This window comes from Sipha flava, unplaced genomic scaffold (assembly GCF_003268045.1).
Source record: "Sipha flava isolate LNK unplaced genomic scaffold, YSA_version1 176_pilon_pilon, whole genome shotgun sequence".
Lineage (NCBI taxonomy): Eukaryota > Metazoa > Arthropoda > Insecta > Hemiptera > Aphididae > Sipha > Sipha flava.
In genome coordinates, this window is record NW_020272062.1 from 342,848 (window position 1) to 357,785 (window position 14,938).

General features: G+C 27.3%; 1 protein-coding gene across 4 annotated transcripts in view; it reads left to right on the forward strand.

Annotated features, from left to right (window-relative positions):
- The window catches only part of LOC112680425 (protein phosphatase PP2A 55 kDa regulatory subunit), a 74,437-nt gene that overhangs the window by 54,567 nt on the left and 4,932 nt on the right, over nt 1-14,938 (forward strand). For all 4 annotated transcript variants that reach the window (XM_025550509.1, XM_025550507.1, XM_025550510.1 and 1 more), the window contains one exon: nt 7,290-7,508. In XM_025550509.1, coding sequence (XP_025406294.1) covers nt 7,316-7,508 — 193 coding nt within the window. In that variant the 5' untranslated portion in view covers nt 7,290-7,315. The remainder of the gene's footprint in view (nt 1-7,289; nt 7,509-14,938) is intronic.

Here is a 14,938-nt window from a genome sequence, read left to right on the forward strand (position 1 = left end):
ATAATAGTATTAGTTAATACTATTAGTATTATGTACATCTATATATAGTGATAGAGAGGTGAATATATATCTACCCAAATACATTAATAATTAATGTTGGTAAATACATAAATTTGGATACATAAATTTCCAAATTTTACAAAACACCACAATGATAGTTTAGACCAGGGACTGGAAACTATTGGGTATTTCAGTTCCGGTTCTGGTTAAGGTTATTAAATTAATTATCTTAAGGATTCCAGTTTTGTTTCCAGTATTGTAAAACAGAATAAGGGTGATTTATAAATTCTAAAAAATACTAAGTATTTTCGGTTGTTAAAAATAAAAATTATATTGTTTTATGCAATGATGTTCCCATACATTTTTTTAAGAGTATACTAAGCATACTTTTTTTTTTTAAATAAGATGTTCCTAGCCTTGGCTCTACATCTATTGATGATTACAATGATACAATTTTTAACAATTTTAACATGATAATTAATTAGAATAATAAGAATAAAATAATTAATAAGATATAATTACTAACTAATATATACTATATATGTACAATATTGAATATAATAACATAATAATAACATTGGTAGTAGTTACGCTGAGTCGTAGCTGACTATAATTAAGTAACAGTGACTGATACAATAATAATTAAGAATAAAGTATAACATAACATAATATAAAATATATAGAATAATATATACAATCTAAGCATACTAAAAGTATACTCTGTGTGCTTGAATATATTTACTAATTAAAACTCTATTTTAAAACATAAAAATAAAATTTATCTCCAAATTTAAATTTAAATTAATTTTTATGTACTATGTACATTTTAAATTTATTTATTGTACATTGTTTGAGAACACCACTGGTTATAGATTTTTACCAAACGACAGTGTTTAAAAAAATCTTCATTCACTGCACTCAGAATCTAAAACATTGACATATCATACAAATTTGAATTAATATATTAATATATTAATAAACTTTCAAACAAATAAAAAAAATATAATAATAATAAAATACATAGTCTATTTTATTTTTATGTTTGATATGATACCTTGTTTCTAATTTATATCTGTAAATGTTTTTTAAAAAAAATTTATAAAAAGGTTAATTTTATAGTTAATATATTATAAACTTATATCTGTAATCGTTTTTCTTTTTATCGAATGTACGTATTAATAAATCGAAAAAAATTATATATTTATATAGTCACAATTTCATTAATTTTGTATATAACTGATGTTGAATTTTTAATTCGAAACCGATTAAACATATAATAATACTCCCGGTTACGCATTTATTTATTTACTCTATATATATTTATGCATTAATACAATTTATCAATTAATTACAATTTTAAACAAAAGAAGATAAAAATATTATAAAAAATTGACTTCTATTTTTCTGAACCGACTAAAAAGATATTAATACTAGGTAACCAAAATTAACCGTTTTATAATTAACGTTACGGTTTCTCATTTTTTTTTTAAATAAAGGTTCCAGAACCTGTTCATTTAGGTTCTGGTTCTAGTCCCTTTATTAGACAATATTTAGTTAACAAACGTTTAGAACATTATAATTTCATTTTGAAAAATGTACATATTACCTGTCTATTATTAAATATGATTAATAACTAACAGTTTGCACTTCAAGCTAACTTCACTGTCGTAAATATATATATATATATATATCTTTTAACAATCCATAAAAGATAATATCATTAATATGACCATGTCAATATATTAAGATAATAATTTAAAAATGTATTAAGAAAATATGATATTTAAAATTTTGAATAACAAGTAGAACTATTTTGAGAAAAATAATGTATATATTTATATTATAAATTCTAAGATGGACTAGAAAACCACAAATCTTGTATTTTTTTAGGTAAACATTTTTATAAAAATAAAGCTCTTGTAGTTCTATATCAAACAAACATTGTTATTGATAAAGTAAATTTTTAAATTTTCTAAATAGAGTCGCAATTTTATTGACTTTGTATACCTGACGACGCATTTTTAACACAAAACTCATCGTACTTTACAAATATAATAGGAACATTTCTAATTTACGGGACACTCTAAAATTTGGCAATTTTTTTGGGGGACTTAGTCATATTTTGGGTGAAAAAAATAATGGTGAAATTGGAATTTGGCGCAAGAAATTAGTTTTGAAGTTATAGTTAGTTAAAGTTTATAACTTTATACTAAAACTCTTAAATACTCCTTATGCATATACGAAAATATTTTAAAGCGTTGCGCAATGGTAGCAGCATTGATTATTTATCTACGGAACCGAGTTCGAGGTTAAAAATCGTACAGATTTAAATCAATTTTTGCATTTTTTTTTTTTTTTACGATAATTTTGTATCTGGTTTTGATCTCTTATCCTAATGAAAATTATTTACATTTTTTTTCGAAAAGTTGGAACTGTAATTTTAAAAATTTTAGGACTTCGCTCGTTACGCCGGCCGGCTCCACTCACAAACTCGAATGCCACTTTTCGGTGGGATGGGGCTTCACTCCAAGAGGAATTATAATCTAAGCCTAACCTAGTTTTTGTACAAACGTTGATAATGTTGCGGATAGGATTATGATTTGTATGTGAACCTAAAACCTCGCTGCGCGAGTAAATCACATGTTTCAACCACAAATATAAGGTATTACAAATAAATATTTTATTACACATTTATAAAGGTCTACTATAATTGAAGCATAAAACCGATAGCAAAATGATAAATTCAAGCTTTAAATAATAATAATGATTAAATTAATGAAATAATATTATTGAATACCATGTACATTAAAAAAAAAGTGCAAAAAGTTTTCACGAGATATGGGGGATTTGGAACTCGTAACATTTACTGCCTATAGATATTGCCACTGGGCTACAGCACCACATTCGAAAATTAGGTATGTTCTAAATTATTTAATATAATATATAGTAAATTTGAAGTGCAATAACTTCAAAACTATGTCCGAGCGCCAAATTCTAACTTCACCATCATTTTCAGCGTACTTAACTACATAAGTTAAAAAAAAAAAATGCAAAAAATAAGGTGTCCCGTAAAGTAGAAATATACCTCTTTATTAAATACTTATTAATAAATAAGAACATTTAAATTATTGTTTAACCTGATTTTAATAGTGTACTATTGATATTTTCTTAATTAAATTAATTTAAAATAATAAACAATATTACATTATTACAATTTTATAATAAACATCAAATAAAGTATATACCAGCTATACTTTTGAAAGTGTAATATGTTATTCGCTTTTAAGTGGATTTTGTGGTAAACTATTTCAAAAAACCATTCATAATTACTTTTACTCAGAATTGTGAAATAATTTTGTAACTTTCAGTGTTTATCTAGAAACTCACAATTTAAAATTATACATAGTATGAGTATGTATTTCTACATGCGTACCTACTTTATTTTTATTACATTGAAATAGACTTAGAATTGTAAGCCTTTAAAAATAACAAAGATATGAATTTTTAAATTGGATTTCCGAATTTTTTTTTTTTATGTTAATGAGTTCACACAAGCCGTGTACAGAAAATAATATTATTAATCTTATTTAATCGTATCCACCAATATCGTATAGATATAATCAAAAACCTTGAATCACAACAGCCACTTTGAAAATATAGTGGGTTCTACTTAATGCGAATAAATTAATAACCTTTTTTTGATATTAAGTCCAATTATCAACTAGTATCAACTATAGTAATGTAAGGTATATTGGAATACCAGTATTCGATGCTACAATACCTAATTTGTTTTATCCGTTTTTCCATGACAAGCTTTTTATACTATTTATTATTAATAAGTAATCCATATCTACACGACTAAAGATAATATATGTCAATGATTGATACGAAAATAATTCTTCTTGCAGGTACTTGTTCATAGTTAGCTTTATTATACTCGTTATAGCCAATAACTCGTAATAACCATACTCGTTGTAGACGTATATTTTAACATACAATCATATATGCCGTGCCGGGACCTAACGTTTTGCTTATTGTAAGCAATATCTCGTCATAAGTGATGCTCGCGTTAGTGATTTATAGTTTATACTGTATTAATAATAATTGTATGTATTAATAATAATTTAATTATAATATTCGAGTATTTTGCACAATTTTTATTTTTGTATTTTAATTGCCCTGTCAAATAGTAAATATCGCTGGCTTCTCGCAGGACTTTATGCACCATAAGCCATATAATATTATTATTAAACGTTTTTTGTTGTGCGAAAACTTAAACGAATAATGTTTGTTACGTATTATATTGTAGTATCGAATACTGAAATTCGAATATTCGAATAATTCCCATCACTAGTATCAACTATTGAATAATAAATATGATTTATTTTTTTGTTGTCTGAAAATAATATATTCTCTACAATTTCATTTAACTATCAGATAAACTATTTTCCATAAATTACTAAACCATTTCCTATTTAAATTCGGTGTTTTGATGTTTTAAAATACTAAACTTTTTTTAAATTACCAAGAAATAATTCATTTAATATGTATATCTATATATTATTTATATCTAGTAACCTTAGAGGAAAGCACTTACTTAGATATTATTTATTTAATTGTAATAAGTTATATTACTTATAACATTTGATTTGCTATTTATTAGCTATTTTTATTTTGATATTATTTGTTAAATTTATCATAATAACATAACAATTAATAATTAATAAAAAGAATTAATGGACAAAGAAAAAAACGAATAGAGAAAGTTTTGATTAATTGCCCTTGACACCCAGAAGACCTTGTCTTACCCTATTCGTAAAAAACATGTTTTTATCACATATTATTTGCAAGCTAAAGTAATTCTATTTTATCATTGCTTTTGTCATATCGAACATGTAGGTCATAATCTTAGAGCTTAGACACACCTTTAAATCCACACTAACCAGGAATTCATTTTCAGTCGATCATATATCTTTTAACTATTGTAACTCGTAAAATTTATATTACACAACATATCAAGTGTAATAATTATACTACACAAATCATTATTTATTTATATAATTGAATATATTTTTTAACACAAAAAAATGCAGAACTTCAATTAATTCAAATCGATAATTAGTGCTCAAAGCTTTATTGAAATTTTCAAATACCTAAATAGTTTTGTTTAAACAAAATGTTATCTTTGACGACTATGAACTACCAGAAATATAAATAAACATTAATTAATATGAAATTGATGTCGATAAAAGTATGATGAAACCACATTTTTTCCACAATAAAATATATACATCCCATACTTCATGTAGGTAACCTAATTTAACATAAAACAGATAGGTATTAAATAAAAACTCTCTAACCAATGATCTAACAATGATTTAAACTAACTATTAGCTAACCATATTTATTTTACATGAAGTTTTAAAAATTATGAAAACGAATGAAACTATTCTAAGGAATTAAATAAATTTTCAAAGTTTCTGTTTACATTAATATATAATACACTTTATTGATTTTAGTTACAATCATAGTAATAATCCATATTTTAAAATGATTGAATAAATAAATAAATCTTTTTAATATAAAATACTTAAAGGTTTATCAGTTTTATAATTATTTATATAATATGTAAGCCTTAGAATAGTGGTAGTTTGAAGGAGGTATATTTAAATCACATGATTCACAGAAATATTAGTGGGGGGTTGATTTGTCATATAATATAAGTATAATTGGTTTTGGGTGATACTAGGATATATATTTACTACATGTAACAATTAAATATCCATTACTTATCCACTGAAAACCTATGAATTCACCTTTTAGTAGCAGTCACAATTTTTTTAGGGTGGATGGTGTAATAATATTATTTTTGTGAGTCAAGAAAAAATAGTTCAAGCCACCACTGCCTTTGAATATACGAGAAATATAAACAAAAGTAAAAAACAAAATACAGTAATTATTTGTATACGTTTATAAAATGTATTATGTTCAAATTATTTATAATAAATCCATTAAGTTACTTATTATTTTATTAAAAGGATCAAAATTTAAAATTTTTTTTTAGTTTCTATACTGTTCATGCAATTCTCGCCATGTGATGTGAAAATCATCCAAGTTAATAAATAGATTAAAATTCAACGCTTGGTTGAATTTCTTTTTGTATCAGAGTAGTACAAGCGTATAATAATATGTCATGACCATTATCCAATGCGCCCATGATTTGTCTCCAAAAAAATAATATTCAATCAACAGCGAATATCTTCCCGGACATGATACGAATGTATCTTTGTCGTTAATAATAAAATAATAATAAAAGATAAAAAAAACAAAAAATGAATCTCAAAACAATAAAACAATCAGAAATTGAATAACCCTTATTATTCTTTATAAATTGATTTCCTATAATATTGTTAAAACAATAATTAATTATTATAATAATTTACTATAATTATTAATCACTTAATTTTGGAATCTTCCTCGTTCACTGCGGCTCACACAATTTATTTGTTCCATTTATCAATATTGTTAATAATTAAATTAAATTGCAGACCAAAAAACGCCTGGTACTGTAATTAAATTACAGAGATAAATTTATTGACTGCAGGATTTTTACTCGGAGACAGTTTAATTTTACATAATTTTGTATTATTATGACATTATAATCTGTTTGTTCCGTTTTTTTTTTTTCGAACAACCAATTTATTGATCAAGTCATTTCTGCGTAAGGAATAGATGCGGACGGGTATTTAAAAAAAGGGAAAATGACCTTTTGATTGAATTTATTACGATATGAAAATAATATGGATATTATTAAATTAAATTTTTACATCATTGTTCAGTCTTAAAACCTTTAAAACCGTTGTATTCAAAACCATAATCAGGGCAACAAGATTCAGACCCCCTCCCCCCAGAATTTTTTCTCAAAATAAAATTGAATGTTTTTAAATGCCTATTAATTTTAAAATTTTAAAATTTGCTACTGAAAAACCATACTTTAACCTCAGTCCCCCAAAAAAATATTTTGCCGACTATAGCCTTGGTTGTACATATCTAAGATAACCGACCGAATGAATAACTCTGCACTGCAGTAATACCTACTGCGGTTTCGAAAAACTACTACTGGTGTTGGTATTTCCTAATATGGATTATACTGACTCGCTGTACACGTATTTTATTACGATTCTACCCCTGCCACGTGTTGGCAAATAAATAACTTTCCCTCTCCAGTGCACACTGTTATTATTTGCAATCAAATCATAATTAACTATGTGCTGCATCGGTGTTCACAGGTTGCCGTGGCCATGTGACAGACGAAATGCGTCACACCGAGGTGGTGGGTTTATGGCGGCCGACGGACGCGCCGCCAGGAGCGAAAACACGTGTATCCCGGGCTACCGACCAAGGCGGCTCGCACACATCACACGCGCACAAATTTGTCATCAAGTCCACAGCTATGATCCGTCAGTCCAGTCTTACACGGTTCATCGTAAACAAGAAGAACACTACAGGTGAGAGCCCACGCTGTGTAGGTGCACGCGATTGCGGACCGTATATTACGGTTTTCTCTGAAAAACAACATGTTCCAACTGTGTAAGACATGTGGTGCGTATAGCAGTGTCCAGACGATAATATCCGAATTATTTACTTAAGACAGAAATCGGCGAATTAAGCTGCGGGGGGTCCATTGTTTTTCATGGTGATGTTGTTTAATAGACATGGGTGGTTTACCAAGGATAATTTTATGGAGTAAAGTAGCTAGAATTTTAGAAAGAACAACTAAAGGCAAAAAACTCATTGGGAAAATCTGAAACTAATTTTAAAATGTTTTTATTCGTTTCTGTCACCACACGAACTACAAATCCACCGCCGGAGTGGTTTAAAAAATCGGAAATATAAAATAAAAAGGGTATGTAACCATTTAACCGATTTCGCGTTACATACGATAAACTGATGTCATTTTAAAAGAAATTAGAGTGAAATATTTACGAGTTAGCTCTTTTTAATGCGAAAAAGAACAATTTATGAACACATAATGTTGGCTATTATTTTGAACAAATATTACCTATGATAATTACACTCAATATTATATACGTATGCACATCATACACTATATCACGCGTTATACAATATATTTTACGAATGGTTGCGAAAACCCATTTATAGCTTCACATTATGACTGCTAAAAATTATTAGTTTTGTATATTATTTTCATAATGAAATGTTTGACAGATCTATTTAAAACTCAATTAATATGTCTTGCAATCAAATACCTTATGCGTACGTCTTACAACGTTTGTTTGTGAATTGAGGTTTTGATTGATATTGTTACAACTGTATTGATAAAAAATTTTATTAATGTTATAATTTATCAATATTTTTTACGAATCGTTCAGAATATATAACTCCTGCCTCCTATACTTGTATTTAAATCAAACAATAACATAACTTTACAAGTTAATAAAAATTATTTCAGTATCAACCACATTCCAATAAAAATGTCGGTATTCGCTCAAAAGGCTAATCAATTTTTTACATTCTATAATAAAAATGATATTCTAATTAAAAAATAATTCGACTTAATACCTTTAAATAAGTAATATTATAGAATTGACAGTGTAAAACTCGCAAAAAATCATATCTAATTTGTAAAAGTATTTACGTGAACGTACCATTTAATACAATATTAATTTAGCCATCATTAACGAATGTCCCATGATAAAATTTAACACTTACTTATTTATCCTTTTAAGAACATATTTCATCACCGTATAATAAAACAAAATGCATCGATTTCATTCGGTTTATTGGGATTAAAATTAATTAATCATCTTTTTTTATGAGCAGTCGGATTATGTAATTACTTATAAAACGATAAAACAGTGAAAAATTAAGAATTACATCATTGATAGATAAGAATTGTTTGTAAGGACATATTTATTTTATTATTCCCTAAAGTGTCCGGGCTGTTATCACTTTTATTGAAGTTTACTTGAAGTTCTATTCAATGAATAAAACTTAATTTTTGTATGTTAACATATTTCGAATTTTATTTCTAATTGAAACAAACCAATCAGACCACCTAGAGTAATTACATACCATCCTTAATAAGTTTAAAATATAATCCCTATAAATTATTTTCATTAAATAATTAATAAGAAATCATTGCACACTGTTCTGCAAAAATCATTTTAGCCAGAAGCAAACGAAGGAAAACATTTCGAAGAGAGAAATTTAAAAAAAAATTAAAAATGTTGATAACATGCTTTATTACTCATTGTATAATATATATATTTTTACATTTTATATGCAATTCTTATGGAAAACATTCATATAACTATTAAATTTGTGAGACGTAATTATTTTCAGATATTTTGAGGAGGGATGAACCTCTAAACCGCTCCGAGTTCACGCCTGCTTTTAGCTATAATAATCATCCCATACGCTATATAAAGACATAACATAACCCTATTTCGACTCAATTCACTTTGATGCGTAGCTAACTGGTACCTACTGTAAACATTACTTGAACTTAAATTAATTCATTGGTGGCTCCAAATGACTATTACCTGCAATAAAATAATTTAAATGTTTTCATGTGACCAATAATTTTCAAAAATTTGCATATTATTTTTTTATTGAGATTGGAAATAGATTTTATAAAAAATTTTATAATCAATCAATAATAGTACTTCAATTTATTCATTTTTTTCTAAATAAAATCGTCATTTTTTAGTTAATAATTACTCATAATATGTACCTACTGTAGTTTGAAAATATTTAAATAATAATCTATTTAATTAAAAATAACCATAACTGTTCTATATTTTTTTAAAGATACACCTATATTTTGAAAAAAAAATAGTCTAGTTTTAATTTACTATTGGACTCATAATTTTAATTGATTTAATTACATTATAAACATCAGATATAAATTAATTTGATTTTCGAAAATTTTAAGTTAGTTCTTCTAGATAAATCTATAACACTTTGCATAACACTTGGTAAATATAATACTTAGTTTGTTTTAAGTTTATTTTTACATATTTCTCCTTCAAGTTAATAATTAAATAATAAAATTTAAGTGTCACTAATGAATGGCTTCGTTCATCAATCCTTCTCACTCAAATGTATGTCATTATATCAAATATTTTTATGATATATTTATTTATGTAGATTGTCTATCTCAAAATAAAAACTAAAAAAAAATGTTTGATATCGATAATCCATCGCAATAAATTTTGTTTACTTCACAGCTTAATATTTCTTCCATTTATTTTGATTAAATTATTTTGTGAAGACAAACATTTTTTTAAATATTTTTGTTTCTTAACACTGTACAAGAAATTCCTTTGAATTTAGCCAACCCTATTATGCATGTAAAATTATATATATTTTTTGTCTACAAAATATATCTATATTTATACAGATATTCGTAATTCGTTCACACTTAATTAGTTAATTAATAACATTCCGGTGATGATGCCATACAAGTTGCATTATTTATTTATAAAATAAATTATTAAATTTTAATGTATTATTGTTAAATCCAAAATAGCAGAACCTACCAACTCACTATCAAATTTTAAAGGAGTAATTGCTCCAAAATAATATCTTCACGAAATTGATGGAAAATTTAAAATAAATTTATTAAATTCTAAAATTAAAAACAAAAAATAACGTACAATGTATTTAAGAGTATTAAATTAATTTATTCTGAAAATGTATTTACTTAAAAAATATTATTCAATCTATATAAATAAATAATTTAAAACATCCTTATCTAACCATTTCTCAGAAAAAATTCGCAAATGTCTTTATTTTATAAATATTAAAAACCCGTTTTAATCTAATTTTATATAGTTTGTGTACATCTATTTGAACACTTGAAAGTTTAAGTATTTTATGAATGCATATATACTGAAATTTCTACAAGACAACAATTCTCAAACTGTTCTTTCGAAAATATAGATCTGTCTTAAAATATCCTAGTCGTTCCATAATTAGATCCCATGTACTTTAAAATAACATGATACCAATAAAAATATCTTTATTTTATTAATATTAGTATTTATTGAGTTAATTTTTGTATAGACTTTTGTATGACAACTACAAAGAAGTCTATATAAAACAGTTTGAGAACCAATGATCTAATAAAATATTCTTCATATTATACCTATAATCTAAATTGTGTCACTGTACTCACCGTTTCATAGATAAAATAAAATACAATAAAACCATTTTACCAAAGATACAAAACGATAAAAATGTAACACAATGTTCATTACCTGTTATTATTAAGAACAGCTATCTTATTATGTATACCTATGATATTGTACACGTAATACATCCCTACAACAATTTTGAAATAGATAATATTTTTAACATGCAAACAAATAAAATATGAGTGCGGGTTTGTGTACATATTTTATAATGTCTTTATTAGTATGTAAAATGAGGTAAAAAATAGTTCACTAGTGTTTAAGTGAAATTAAACTTCATAGAATATTGAACCCTAAAAATATACATCAAAATGTTTTTTAAAATAAGGACTAAAAAAAATATTTGACTAACCACATTCATATAGCTTTATTAAATTATTTACAAACAAGTGTTAACAATTTTCGTAAAAATTAAAAAAAATTATTTTTAATAATTTTCGTTTTTAGCTATAATTTTTTACAATTCATGTACGATTATATTGCTGTATTAGTTAAATTTGTAAAAAACATTAAAACGTAAGGTACATTTTGAAAACAATTTAAACTAATTACTAATTATTAACTAAATTATTTTGTAACTAAAGTGACTAGAGATTTTTATATTTATCACTATACTATTATTCAGATGTAAACTTTAAAAAGACGTTTAATATTCCTAAGACGTGACGTGGCGGAACGGTAGATCAATCGCCAGCCGACCAATTTCTGTTAAGTCACTTATCCGATCACTAATTCTCGAATAAGTTAGCATCCAAAAATGTAGTTATTTAGCATACTATGTTTCTATTTACAATACAATTGAATTTGTTAAAAACAACAGTTGTGGTGAAAAAAATGGTTAGTAATTTCGACATTTACTTACACATGTATTTGCTAACTAAAGTAATACAGTTTAAAACAATATTTATCAGATTTTTAAAAGACGGTTTATAGCTAACTTCACTCAACAATTATAAACATGTTTTAATCGAGTTTTCGCGGCTTCGTGCTAACATTTTCCAATATTTTATTGTTAATTTTTCTTGAAAATTAACTGGTAATTTGAAAAATCCTTTAAAATTTATACTATTCAATTATTTTGTTTTGTCGTCAAAAGTTACGAATTCTAAAGTAGTTTTTAGGTTTTTTAAGCTTAAAATACTTTCTAACTAACTTTGAATCATAAAATGTAAAAAATAATATATTTTCAAAAAAAATGTCAACATCTGTACACACGTAAATATCTGTATTTAACACAAATTTAGATAATTACATTTGTTTTCTATGACACTTAACTGTATTATTGAAAATTTTTAATGTCTTATGTTTGAAAAATAAAAATGTTCATGTATATTTTCTTAGTAGAAAGTTAGAAACTATTATTTTCTTCGTTCATTTTATTTCATTAGAATTTTTATACAAATTTTAAAATTTTAGATTTTAGTTTTTAGATTTAACAATATGATACCCAGATCTAAATAGAAAACTAATCTGAAGAATTTTTTTCAAAGCTAAAATAAATGTAATGCCATTCATAATCAATGGTAGTACCTACGTACTTATCCAGTATTCGAGTGCTTTTAAACATTTCTAAATAATAATAGAAACCAAACCTATACAAAATATGTTTTTATTGATTTGAATCAATATTAGTGAATATTTACTTAAAGAAAAGTATATAAAGTATATTTTAACGTTTAAAAATTTGAGACCCAGCTAATTTATTTAATTTATATCGCATAATTAGACGATTAAATAGTTTGCGCCTAGAATATATTAAACAGTAATTTAATAAATATTTTTAAGGTATTTATAATATTATTATTATTTTTATTATTCATTACTAACAAACCTAAATCAGAGATTTATTGAAAACATTTATATAAGTTAAAAATTACGAAAAATATTGTCACGTAGGTACATACCCCACGAATTCGAACAAAAATTAAATCTCGTCTAATAAATTAATGTCCGTTAATCATAAAAAAAACAATCACACTTAAATTCGTTGTTTAAATGCAATTAGCTGACACGTGTATCATGACCGATTTAGCGTGGCGTCGATTTTTTATTTTTTCCATAAATCAAAGTGAAACATTCATCGGTCTTCGACAATAACTACATAAGTTTAGAAATTATAACTATTTGGTATGAAAATAAAGCGGAGACTGATATAGAAATCGATTAGAAAATAGATTACAGTTAATTTTATTTACAGCAGTAATAAAAGGATAGATCGGTCGTCTAACGCTGATGATTTATTATAGTTTGAATGTTTCAGGAAAAATAATAATAATATTAAAAATTTGTTTGCTATCTTCATGACCTGAATACGCCTTCTCTCGCGGCCGTGGCTAGTCGTTGGGGTATAGAAACTTGTCATGGAGTTTAATATCCCCAGTCTAGAAAGTATCGATTATGACTTTGGTGATCGAAGCTATTTGGGGGGGGGGGGGGGAATAATGGATTTAATTTAGTCATTCCCATTAAGAACTACTAAAAACATAACTGTTTACACCGGGGGTGTTGTTTAAAACAGTGGTCTTGAACCTGTGGGTTTTAACCCTATTTTGGGTGACGAAAGCTCCAGAATTAAGTCAAAATTTACCACCAACCCTCCATATAAATCAAGTATATAATTTATGCTTGAATGTAGAACGAATTTTGATAAGTTTTATTCCAGTAGATCAATGTTCCTCAACTGGGTTGACATGGACATAGTGTAGGGGTGACACGAAATCTCCACGGAGAAGGAAAAAAATAAGAAAATGATTAATTTTAATAAAATCATATTATTACCAAAAATGTCGTGTAAGTACAACGTAACGCGTCGACATTTGAAAATTTCCATCAGATGGCCGACCCATTAACACATAAAGGGGGGAGCGTTCAACATCTACGTAGAAATATTGATTTCGGCTTGGTTAGTTCGCGGGAAAACGATCTGCAAATCTTGCACAACCTAACTTCTAAACTTTGTATCTAATTACCGGAGGTTGTTCAGAAATAGTCGGACCGCGTCTTGAGCACATGCGTATCGGCCTTCTAGTTGACACGCCGGGGCGATACCGCTCCAGGAGTGCACTCCGCGGCGGTGTGCCGTACTTGCAAGCAGACGAACCGCGTCGTAAACCCATATGGTGATAACATGGAACGGTGGCGGAGCAGCCGTGCCGCGGCGCGCATGATCAATTTTTGCGCGGGACCGTGAGTACGCGAAAGCGAGCGCCCCCCTCGATTACGTTGCCGGCACTGTTGCAGGTTCCGTAGGTGTTGCCACCCGCGCGCGGTCGACGACCACAGAATTATGTTAAGGCTTCTGTAACATCAACGCCCGGCCGGTACGAAATCCGCTCGCCGTATCAGTACGTCGTCGCTAGATAGCGCACACACGCACGAGCGCAATCCATTATCTATTGCCAATGTTTTTTTTCTCCTCCTCACGGACCCGATCGCACGCGGCGGATACGTAAAGCTCTTTTCTGCACCAAAATATTGTATCAGACGCACGCACACATTCACACTATAGTATACACGTACTCGCGCACGCACGCACACATCGACTCCCGGACGCACGCGAGCGTGCACGCACACATTCACACAGTCACACTGCACTGTGGACGATATTCGCGCGCGTTACTCGAAACACCTTCCCTCACCTCGCCCCACGATTACAGCCACAGCTTACGCGCACACACGAGCACACACACACACACACACACACACACACACACACACAC